The 12,567-nt window shown below is 44.1% G+C and overlaps 1 protein-coding gene across 1 annotated transcript in view; it reads right to left on the bottom strand.

Moving 5' to 3' along the window:
• Positions 1 to 12,567, bottom strand: part of SMIM14 (small integral membrane protein 14) — a 57,790-nt gene that overhangs the window by 26,574 nt on the left and 18,649 nt on the right. Inside the window, exon 2 of the mRNA XM_006129505.4 lies at positions 8,354 to 8,462. Coding sequence (XP_006129567.1) covers positions 8,354 to 8,428 — 75 coding nt within the window. The 5' untranslated portion in view covers positions 8,429 to 8,462. The remainder of the gene's footprint in view (positions 1 to 8,353; positions 8,463 to 12,567) is intronic.

A 12,567-nucleotide genomic window follows, 5' to 3' on the forward strand; every position in this document is an offset into this window, starting at 1 on the left:
TGCTGCAGTGGCACTGCCACAGCTGTGCCACTGCAGCACTTGCAACACAGACAGAGCCTGAGATTGCTTATTAGTGTGTGTGGGGAATGATTCTTCTGAGCCGCCTAGAAGAGCTTAGAAGAGGTTGACGGTCCCTAAAGAGCCTAAGGCACAGCAAGAATCAAGCCATAAGGTCTTCTAAGACTTGTAGGGTGGTTTGACAAGCTTCCTAAACATCGCAGGAGGCGAGAAGCTCCAGTAAGTCCACAAAAAAGGAAAGGAAAATGCTTCCTTATTTTTTCTTCAACTTCCCTCAATCTCTGATCTCCTTCTAATGAGTACAAATAGGAATATCCCTTTTTTCAGATCCTGGCCTCTGCTCTGTCCCATTTGCACCAGTGCAAAGCCAACTTAAAGAGAGCTTTTGGATATGGTAATCCTTGAGTAGCATAAAGTCCACACAGCTGACCCTACATTCCCTGCTCTAAGCCCCCTTTGCATAGGTAGTGTGATGGGAGCAAGTCAGCACACAAGGGTGTGCTCTATCTATCCTGCCAGAACAGCCCCATAGGGATGATGTAGGCCAGCACAAGTTACAGCAACTCTGAGGATCACTTCCTTCTCTGCCTCACCTTTCCAAAAATGGAGATAATGATACTTACCTGTTTTGTAAAGCATTTTCCAAAGCATTTCTAATGATGGAAAGCACAGTATAAGAAGAAGTTGTTCACCTTGTGCAGTAATGATGGTTCTTCGAGATGTGTGTCCCTAGGGGTGCTCCACACAGGTAGTGGTGTGCCCTTGCACCAGCTATCAGAAATTTTTACCTTAAAAGAACCTTCCCACGCTGCCATCTTGTGCTGTTTTGTCTGTTAGCTGCACACATGCACAAATTCCTCCATTCCTTTTCCACCAAGAAATCCCTTAACGGACTCCAAAGGGGGGGGAGTGGAGCACCCACAGGGGAACACCTCTCAAAGAACCATTGTTACTGCACAAGGTGAGTAACTTCTTCTCCTCTGAGTGGTGCCCCTATGGGTGCTCCACTCAAGTGACTATATAGCAGTACCTGTGTTAGGCAGAGGTGGGCTTTGCAGTCGTGTCCAAGAGGTGGCAAGGACAGTGGTGCCCACGGAGGTAGATGGAATTGGTGGTCCCTGTTGAAATGCATAGTGCTGTGGAAAGGTATGATGGGAGGACCAGGTAGCCACCCTGCAAATTCAACAAGGGGCACACTGTGAAGAAAGGTGGTAGATGCTGCCAATGCTCGTGTTGAATGAGCAGTGGTCCCTGGGAGGGGGTGGGACTTACTGCATAGCTTGTAGCAGGTGTGTATACAAGCAGATATCCATTTTGATATCCGCTGAGTGGAGACAGCTGCTCCCTTGGAGGGACCGAAGATAAATATAAAAAGTCTATTAGACATTTGAAAATGTTTTGTTCTGTCCAAATAGAACACCACAGCTCAACATACATCCAAGGAGTGCAGGATTGAGTCCCTAATGGAGTGATGATGCTTTGGATAGAATGTGGGTAAATATATGGGTTCATTAATATGAATCCTTCAGCAGGGATTTTGGATGTGGACGTAAAGTAATTTTGTCCTTTGAGAAGACTGCATAAGGCAGGTCTGCCATCAGGGCTGCAATCTTTCCTAGTCATCTGGCCGATATGATTGAAACAAAAAATTCTACTTTCATAGCCAGGGGCGGACTGGCAATCAAAATAGGCCCGGGAAATGGGTTAAGAATGGCCCACTTTTTCACGTCAAAGAATTTTTAAAAAATTTACTCTTTGACCCCCATTAGCCACATCCCTGTTAACCACGCCCCCGACCTCCATTAGCCACACCCTGACTCCCATTAGCCAGGCCTCTGGAGGTAACACTCTCGGGGCAAGATGGACACATGACCAGAAGTAAAAGGTGTCATGTGACCCCCTCTAAGGACTTTTCCCACCATCCTTCTACCAATAGGGATTAGTTTGGCCCCCACCAAACTCCCCTCATGCAACTATTCTGCAGTTGCAATAATCCAATGTGTGTGACATTAACTCGGGAGCGGAGAGGCTGGGGGAAGTGCTCCCTCTAAGAGTTTCCTCCCATGAGCAGAATGAATTTTGTGTTGTGCATCAGTACTGTGTTCATGTGGCTTGTTTGGATGTGCCACTGTGGCACCCAAGTTATTAATAAATATCTTATAAACCTCGACCTTTTCCCTAAGCTGCCATGTCTCCTCCCCTTTCTCCATCAGCTCTCCTGGTGCCTGCTGCCCCCTAACGCCTCACCCTCCTCTGCTGTCCTGACTCCTGCCCTCCTCACTGCCCTCAGCCCTCCTGAGACCTCCCCCCTCCACCAGCCCTTCTCTCCCACCTGTGCCCTTTCCTCCAGTAGCCCCACTCTGATCATGTGAGCTACCCCTCCTCACCCCCTCTCTTAACACCTCCCTCTACACACTGGCCCTGCCTCTCTCCTCTGGTGCTGGTCCCTCCCCTGCAGGTGTCTGCCCTTCTGCTTCACCCCCAGAATCCCCTGGCACCTGCACCTTCCCTTACCCCTGCACCCTCCTGGTGCCTCCCCCTTCCCTCACTGTCCCTGCTCCCTTTGCCCTCTTTTTCCCTGATGCCCACCCGCTCACCACTCTCTGCCCCATCCCCCTCCTGCCCCTGTGCCCTCACACATGACTTGCTCCATCCCCACCTTCCTCATGCCCACCCCTTCTTTCAAGCCTTATCCCAGCACCTCCCCCTCCAGCCCCCAATGCCCTTTCCCTCTCCTCTCCCAGCATCACCCTGTCCCGCCTCCCACTGACACCTCCCCTCCTGCCCTTTTCCTCAGTCTCCTCTTGGCCCCCTGGCATTTGTCTTTCTCCTCCACCCTGTCCCTTGGTGCCTTCCCCTTTCTTCTCCTGACCTGCCCCCCTCCCCTCAGCACAAGCCCCTTCCTCTCCCACCCCTTCTCCCTATTCCCCCCCCCCACCTACCTTCTGCCTTCCAGTTTGTGGGGCTAGAGTCTGTGATCGGGCCCCAGCTGCTTCCGGGGCTCCAGACCACGTGCTGGGCCACGCGGTGCAACTCTGGGTCAAGTGCTTTTAAAGTCCTGGGCCGTGACGTTATGCCATACCCAGGCGTCTCCCCTCTCACCTGTTGTGCGGCATTTGAGCACACCGCGCATGCTCTCCCTCGGCTCCACCGTGCTGTGAACACTGCCGGCGCGCGGCGCCAGGGAATTTAAAGTGCAGGGCTGTGGCACCCCATCACAATCCCCTGCCTCCTCCAGCAGCCGCCAGCCGGCCCTTTGGCAGGCCCTTCGGAGGACGGCCCACTGGGAAATTACTGGTGTCCCGCCAGGCCAGTCCACCCCTGTTCATAGCCATGTGGTGGAAAGAGTTGATCACTAGGGGTACTCTAGACTATAAGCCTCTTTTGAAAGAGAGCGCCTAGACTACAGCCAGTACTTTCAAAAAAGAGAGCACCCAGGCAATCTGGATGCTCTTTAGAAAAAGCACAGTTCACGTTCAATAGCGCCTTTTTTGAAGAGCACTTTCGAAAAAAGGCATTATTCCTTGTAAAATAAGGATTTCTGTGATTGAAAAAACTGCCACGTTCTTTCAATTTACTTTTGAAAGAACGCAACGGTAATCTAGACGCAGGGAAAGTTTTTTTGAAAAAAACCCTGTATTCTAGACATACCCTAGAGGTTCAAAGGGAGGTCTTGTCAAGTTATTCAGAACAAGCAGTAGCTCCCATGGTGGTACTGGCAGACATAGATCGGGAAGCATCTTACATAGGCTAGAAAGAAAGATTTTCATAGTAGGGTGAGCGGAAGTGCCATCCTCTAGGACTAGGTCATGAAAGACTGTGATGGCTGGTAGGTGAACTTTTATGGAGTTGATGGACAGCCCTGCCTCACTAAGGCCCATGAGATATTAGAGGACTGAAGGTATAGCAGAAGTGTTAGGCTGTAATTAACGCTGTTGGCACCATTCCTAGAATTGTCATCATTTATTCTGGTAACTGTATCACGTAGAAGGGCGACGGCTATTCAACTGGACCTGCTTTACAGTTTCAGAACAGGTAAGTTCCTCGGGTTGGAACCATGAAGGCACCATGCAGTGAGCCTGAACGCTTGGGGATTGGGATGGCAGAGTCGTCCCTGCTATTGGGACAGAAGGTTGGAAATGATTGGGAGAGGTATTGGTTCATGGCTCGAGGTGCGCTGCAGGTAAGGGAACCATGGTTGCCTGGGCCAGGATGGGGTGATCAGGATTACTGCTGCATGATCTGTGCGTATTTTGTGAATTCCCTGGAAACCAGGAGAATTTGTGGGAAGGCCTATAGAAGTGGAGCTATCCATGGTAGGAGAAACACATCTCCCCGTGAATTCCTGCCCTGCCCTGCCCTGCCCTACTCTGGAGCAGAAATATAGGGATTTGCAGTTGGCTCTGGTGGCAAAGAGATCTATTGTTGGGAACCCTCACCGATGAAATATCTGATGGAAGTTCGTGGGATTGAGCTCCCATTCTTATGGCCTCTGATAAGGCATGTATTGCCTCCTTTTGTTGAGTGGAGTATACATCTCGGCTGTGTCTACACTGGGCCACTTATTCCGGAAAATCAGCCGCTTTTCCAGAATAAGCTGCGAGCTGTCTACACTGGCCCTTGAATTTCCGGAAAAGCAATGACACTCTACTGTACAAAATCAGCCGCTATTCCGGAAAAACTATTCTGCTCCCGCTCCGGCATAAGTCCTTATTCCGGAACACTGTTCCGGAAAAGGGCCAGTGTAGACAGCCCAGTAGTCTTTTCCAGAAAAAAGCCCCGATCGCGAAAATGGCGATCGGGGCTCTTTTCCGGAAAAGCGCGTCTACATTGGCCACAGATGCTTTTCCGGAAAAAGGGCTTTTCCGGAAAAGCAGCCTGCCAATGTAGACACTCCTTTTCCGGAAAAACTGAAAATGGAATAGTTTTAAGCAGTTCCGGAAATTCATGCCAGTGTAGACACAGCCCTCCAGTGTGCGAAGGATTGTGTGGGACTTCTCATTGAATGGAGGACCTTGTCTGTCTTGTCTGCAAACAAATGAATTCTATCAAAGGGTAGGTCCTCTACACTAGTTTGCAGCTCACACAGAATTCCCAAAGATTGTAGCCAGGAAGTACAGTGCATCACAATGGCTGTGGCTGTCATCCTGGCAGCTGTATCTGCTGCGTCCATTTAGACCTATAGGGTGGTTTGGATAACAGACTGGCCCTCCTGCATGATGGATTGGAACTGTGGCCTTCTTTGCTCCATTAGGTCATTCATAGGCTCCTGACACCTTGGACAATTTGCATGATCATGGTTTGCAAGGAGGGCTATATAATTTGAAATTTGGAACTGCAAGGTCACTGAGGAATAGACCTTTTGTCTGAACAGGTCTAATCTCTTATGCTCCTTATCTTGTGAAGTAGATCTAAATTGTGGTTGTCTCGACCAATGGTGGTCTGCATCCACAACCAGTGAATGTGGTTGTGGATGGGAAAAAAGTAAGTCTATCCCTTTAGCTGGTATGAAATATTTCCTATCTGCCCTTCTATCAGTAGGTGGAGATAGAAGCTGATGTTTGCCATATGGTCTCAGAGGGCTCCAATATGGCCTATAGGTCATACGTTGATAGGTAAAGCAATTTTTGAGGAAGATGAGGGTTGCAATACTTGTAGCAGCTCGTGCTGGCTTTTTTGCACTTCCTGAAATATGATGTCTTGCAAATTTGCAACCCTTTTGAACAATTCCTGGAATTGTTTCAGGTCGTCTGCCGGTGGAGAAGAGGAAGGGGAGATCACCTCATCAGGGGACGATGATGAACAGGCAGCTGGGTATGGGTCGTCCATGTCAGACTGAGGTAGGTCATTATCCTCTTCCATAGGGTCTGGCTGTGTGTCTGCAGAATATGACTGTGGTGGTTGAGTTGGTGATGAACGAGTTATTGTCAGTAGTAAATGAGTTACTCTATGAGCTGGAGTAGAGAGTTCTGTATCCTGTCGATGGTGGCATTGTGGTGGCTGTGACTGGCATTGAGCCCATAGGTCCCAGGGGGGCCACTGTGGATGGTAGGGCTGAGGTGGGAATGGCCACAGGTGGTTAAATCAAGGGTACTGAAATCAATCTTGGGAGGACCTTTGCTTGGTTGAACACCACAATGCCACGGAATAAGTGGGAGAAGAGTGTTACGATGAGAACCTGCTCCCATGCTTGGTGCCAGGGTCAGTACCAGGAGAGGATGGTGTGGGTAAAAAGGAGATTACCTCAGATCGGTGTCAATGTAGGTTATTTGGATTATTTTCCCTAAGCAGGGTGAGTGTGGTGGTTATTCAGCAGTCTGTTCTGGTGGTGGCGCTGATGGCACCTGTGCTGCCCAGTGCTGGGATTCAGACCTCTTATGAGTCTTGCTCACTGTAGTCTCCAGTGCTGGAGTACACTGCAAAGGAACAGCTTGAGTCAGTGCCACCATCTCCATCAGTGCCAGCGATTGGTGCCAGGCGGGCCCCTATGCCAATCAGTACAGAGTTGTTCCATTTATGCTTTGGTCGGTCTCTGCTGTCTTTGTTGGTGCCACTTTGTGCTTCTCAGCAGTGCCAGATGTAGATGGAAATGGCTAATGGGTGCAGGGTGTTATCAAAACCGCCGGCAGTGACCATGTCAGTGATGAATGGGCTCTTTTCCTCAGAGTTGAGGGTTCTGCTGACACTGATTTCTTTGGATCTGGTAGTTGGAGAGACTTCTCCTGTAATAAATTCTTTAGCCTCATCTCCCTATCTCTTCTGGCTCTCATCGTCATACTTTGGCAGTGCTAGCATTTCTGCACCACATGGCCTTCACCCAGACACCTTATGTGGGAGGTGTGCCTGTCCGAAATGGGCACGGGGTCCCTGCAAGAGTCACTGTTAAACCTCATTCTACGAGGAGTAACAGTTAATTCCAACTAAGGGGTATATCTCGGAATCCCGCTTCTCTGCCGCGTGTAGATGCAGGCAGTTACTTCGGGCTAGTCAGTTTCCAAAATGGCGACTGGCCGGGATTATGCTAATCAAGCACGGGATATTTAAATCCCGCGTTTCATTAGCAATTTCAGTCACCCTCATTAGCCTCTCTAGTTCAAACTAGAGGGGTAGTGTAGATGTACCCTAAGATATTATTTGGCCATAGAATTTTCTCCATCGTCAGAAGAATAAATTCCATTATCTATCACTTTTGCAAAACAGACAAGAACAAAATAGATTTTTTTTAAATTCAGCGAACAGGGGATGAAAATGTAATTGTAGCCCTCTGTGTATAAAAACATCTAATAATTATAAATACTGGTATTAGCTCATTGGTTGACTGGCTTGACATTTCATCACTTGATTCAATTCACGTTGGAACATCTACTGAAAGCATGGTTCATGATGGTAAAAGACGAGCGAAACACAGTAATTTTAAGTTGCTACTGACTACTAAATGTATTTAGGCTGATTGGATTTTAGACGTGTCATTTTCCATTAATTTTGTAGGGTTGATATTTACTCTCAAAAAATATAATAAGGTAAGAAGCATTGCTCCTTAAGGTTTACTTTGCAAGGTATCTTTAGTCTGCAACACAGCAAGCAGGTACATTAACTTGATCAGAAACACCTACTGATATTTAAATGGAACTACCATAAGACTCTCCACTTCCCAAGTCTTAAAGCATTTAATTATGCTTTTGAATTGAATGTAGAGCACAATATCAAAGCACAAAAGACTCTCCTAGGTGGTAAGAGTGGAACATCTATGTACTGACACCCTACTCCCCCCAGTTCTCCCTAGACTCAAAAGTGATATGTAGAAACTACTACAGAACTTATAGTGCAAGAAGTTATAATGAAACTTGTACAAGACATCTGCTGGAAAAACTCTTACCTTAAGAGATCATCTCCAGGTATTCCAAATGCGATTAATGTTTAGAAAAGAGAAAACTAAGAAGGGACATGCTATCAGCTTTCAAGTACCTGAAAGGGTGCCACAAGGAGGAGGGAGAAAAATTATTCTCAACTTCTGATAATAGGACAAGAAGCAATGGGCTTAAATTGCAGCAAGGGAGGTTTAGGTTGGACATCAGGAAAAACTTCCTAACTGTCAGGGTGGTTAAACACTGGAATAAATTGCCTAGGGAGAGGTTGTGGAATCTCCATCATTGGAGATATTTAAGAGCAGGTTGGATAGACATGTATCAGGGTTGATTTAGACAGTGCTTGGTCCTGCCATGAGGGCAGGGGACTGGACTTGATCTCTTGAGGTCCCTTCCAGTTCTAGTATTCTATTATTCTATTAATGTAATTCTGATCCATGAGGGAAGCAGGGTCCTCATGTTAGCCTCACCAGATTGATCAGCCTTCTCATTGCATGTTCATGTGAGCAAATGCATTCACAGGGATCGAATCCACCTTCTGCCATGATTATCCAGAGAAACCAAAATTCGTCTGAACACCTAGAAAGAACAATAAAAAGGACAATCAACTCTTTTTCAATTGACCTTATTATACAGAGATTAACACATCAAATTTCAATTAATTTAGTCTAAGGGGGAAAACAAAACACAGTAATCTAATCATTCCTTTTGAGTATGTCTACATTGCATTCCTCTTTCAAAAGAGGAATGCAAATGCAGCCGAGTGAAATGGAAAATGAAGCACAGATTTGAATTTCCCGTGCTTCATTTGCATAATAGTGTCCAGCCACTATTTCAAAATACCCTATTTTGAGATAAAAAATGCTGTGTAGACACTGTTATTTTGAGAAAAAAAAACTTCTTTCGAAATAACCCTTAAACCTCATTTTATAAGGAATAAGGGTTATTTCGAAAGAAGGATTTTTTCTCAAAATAACCACGTCTACACAGCATTTTTCTCGAAATAGGGTATTTCGAAATAGCGGCAGGACGCAATTATGCAAATGAAGCGCAGGAAATTCAAATCCACCCTTCATTTGCAATTTCTCTCAGCTGCATTTGCATTCCTCTCTTGAAAGAGGAATGCAATGTAGACATACTCTTGGGCAGGATGAAAAGGAGAAAACTGGCATGTTTTATTACTTAACAAATCAAAAAGTAGAGTAGGTAGCCGGTACTGGGTGGTTTGTTTTAAAGGGTGTCCGATATGCTCTACCTCAGACATCCAAACAATTTTAACTAAGTTTTGTGTGCCATCTGGATTTCCCACAGGCCAGTATGAAAGATCCCTTCACAGACAAAACTACAAAGGTAAAATCTGCTCTCTGATCTGCACAGTCAGTCTGTTACCTACAAATTTTCTATTTATTAAATGTTCCATATTCATTCCACTATATTAGCGGGAGTTCCTTGCGAGAAAATAAATAGTCTAAATTTAAAATGTGCTAAAGTTTCCACAACTCCTATTGGAAGAGAGTGGGGCAGAAATAAAGGACAAAAAACAGTTACGATTAAAACAAAAAAGATGAGTTCTACATTTGAACTGAAAAGCAAAAACAAAATACTTTACATTTCCATCCAATCATTTTGGGGTCTGAAAATCTTATACTGTTGTAGAAGGTAAATATATTAAAGAAACTCTCTCTGTTAAATCAGTAGTGTCAGAAGTCAATCATAACTAATGGCTTGTTTCAGAAAAATGTCAAGAAAGGGTGTGTCTACACTGCACCATTATTCCGGAATAACAGTAGTTATTCCGGAAAAACAATACTAGCGTCCACATAGCAATTGTGTTATTTCAAAAGAAAATCAAAATAACGGAGGGCTTTTTCCACCACTGGTAAGCTTCATTCCATGAGGAATAACACCTCTTCTGAAAAAGCTATTTGGGAAGCAGGTGTATGTGGACACTCCACTGTTGCTATGTTGAAAAAATAGCTCCTCATCAGGGCCATTCTAAATTATTAATCCCCAGTGCCTCCTGGGGCTCTAAATCAAGATAGCGCATCCACATTAAGGGAGCCTGCCTCGGACTAATTTTGAAGCTTACCTGTAGTGTGGAAGCTCTATTTCGAATAAGCTATTCCAGAAGATATCTTCCAGAATAGCCTTTTTCTGAAATAAGCTTGCAGGGTAGACGTAGCCAAAGACACTGCATTCCAAAAAGGTCATGCCACATGTAGGTGCTCCAGAAGGAGCCATGCCATACCTTGAGGTCCCAGAATAGGTTTGAAAACAATATAGTTCAAATTAGAACCGGACAAATTTCAGTACTGTCATACTATTGAAAGACTTCACTAGAAGGGGAGATTAAAAAAAACAACAACATAAGGGTGTCTACACAGCACCCTAAATTTGAAAGAAGATATGCAATTTGCACTGCACAAATTGCATATCTTATTTTGAATGTATTTAAAAATAACGTATTTTGAAATTTGGCGTGTCTTACACAGCACCATATTTTGAAATAAAGCGCTATTTCAAGCCATCTCTTACCCCTCATGCAATGAGATTTACCAGGATGGTGAAATAGCGTGCCTGTTATTTTGAAAAATATTTTGAAATAACAGGCAGCTTGTGTAGATGTGGGGTAGCTATTTTGGGATACCTCTGGTATCCTGAAATAGCTGTGCAGTGTAGACATATCCTAAGAGATTTGGGAGCACAATTCTCCTTGAAAATTGGAGCTATCTGTACTCCTAAATCCCTTATTAGATAATCTCGGAGAAAATTTTATAAATTAACATTCTAGTATGTGCAAGGAATAAAAATTAAACCCTGTAACTCATTTACTATGGGGAGATTCAATGAGCCTTGCCACCTAATGGAAACAGGCAGAGGGAGGGTGGAGAAGGATGTAGTTGGAGCTATTTTAAGAAAAGAGCCTTACACACTAATTTTAGATCAAAGAAGAAGGTCATACAGCTAATGATACTGATACAGAGTTTAAAGAAATTATAATAGGAAACAGTGGGGAATCCATTCTAATTTATTCACTGGTTAAAACCAATTCTCCACCATTGGCTCTACACTCTTGTGGCTTTACAAGTGCATCATTTATCAATCTTCTTCTCAGTGGTTTAATTAATGACAAAAATGGGTAGCAGATTGCCTGTAGTTTCCATTCCTGCAGTCAGATCAGAAATGCTTCCTCTCTACTGACACAAATGAAGAATCTTCAGATCAGTTCTGCAGTAGATGGTCAAAACTGGTATTATCATGGCTAGATTCAGCTTGGTTTGTGCTGGCCATGAAGGGCCCCGAGGTGAGACAGTTATCATATTTGGAGGCTGCAGAAGCAGAAAGCAGCTGCAACCTTTCCTCTGGCAGTTGGGCACCGTCACAGTCCCATATGAGTAGTATTAGCCTACAAGTTGTCAGCCATGTACATGGGTAGCAGAACATGTGCTAATTCAGCACATTTGCTCACCAGTCTCTCCCATCTAGACTAGGCTCCTGGAAGCATATAATGCAACTGTATATCTTGGCTCTATTGTGTGTTCTTAGGCCACAGGTGATATCAAAATCTTGTTACAGAATTGCCCAATATAGTTTCCATTTACCTCACACTAATCAAAATGGCTTTATCTTACGTCAGTTCCTACCCATCCCTACCCAGTTCTGTCATATATCCCTCTCTACTGAGTCACAGCAACTCTGCCTTTTGTAAATACAGCTTCTTAATAAATCCGCCAAGGAATGAGAGGGAAAAGGGTTGTGCCCTTTTTGCTTCCTTATGTTGTATAGAGGCAGCTTTTATTATATTCTTTCCAGAAAGGTTTTTTCTATCTGCATGCTTCCTCCTCCCCATTTTAGATATCCAGTTCTTTCTCTTCTTTGTTCTTCCTAGATGACTTTTTGCATAATTTACAAATTAGAATTATGGCATCACAGATATCAAGCAAATAGAACCTAGTTATTTGACAGAAGAGTTATTTTTATTCTGTTTAAAATTCTTTGTTTTTGTTTTTCCTTGTTATCATTACCTACTATTTAACTCAAATACTAGATAAGTAATTGGAAGTATGCTTGGTAAGGATTTCACATACTCTGTCACTTTAATGAAGCTCTGAGGCAGTATACAAGTTGTAGACTTCCTACAAGTACTCCTTCAGAATCAGTGAAAAATGACACATAGTTGAGTGATATAAGGTCAAAACAAGCATACTGAAAGAAGACTGAAAAATATTTTTTAAAAGTAATATTAGAAAAGAGAACAAGGAACAACAAAGAAATCAACCTTTTGCAGCCTACCTTAAGAGGCATCAAATACAAGCTCAAATTGGATTAAAAAGAGCCATTTAAAGAGTTGCTTGCTAAAAAGGTAGTAACTCTTGTTTCAAATCCCAGGAGAGAAAGGACTCAGCAACATACAGAACATTTAACAGAGTAATGGGATTCCATAGTTTTAGGGACTTTCTATACAGCAAATGTTATTGCATTGCAGAGTATTGTTATTATACTATCTCTCAGCAATCTTATAACATCTGATATACACAATTTCATGAATAGATGGGATCAAACTGTTACATACACATAACACAATACTTTAAAACTACAGTTCTGCAGTGTAGGCAGGACATTAGACAAATAATAAAATAATAATTACTAAAATTGAAAAGTAATGCTGTAGAGCTGAGAGTAT

This window comes from Pelodiscus sinensis, chromosome 4 (genome assembly GCF_052426305.1).
Source record: "Pelodiscus sinensis isolate ZL-2025 chromosome 4, ASM5242630v1, whole genome shotgun sequence".
NCBI lineage: Eukaryota > Metazoa > Chordata > Testudines > Trionychidae > Pelodiscus > Pelodiscus sinensis.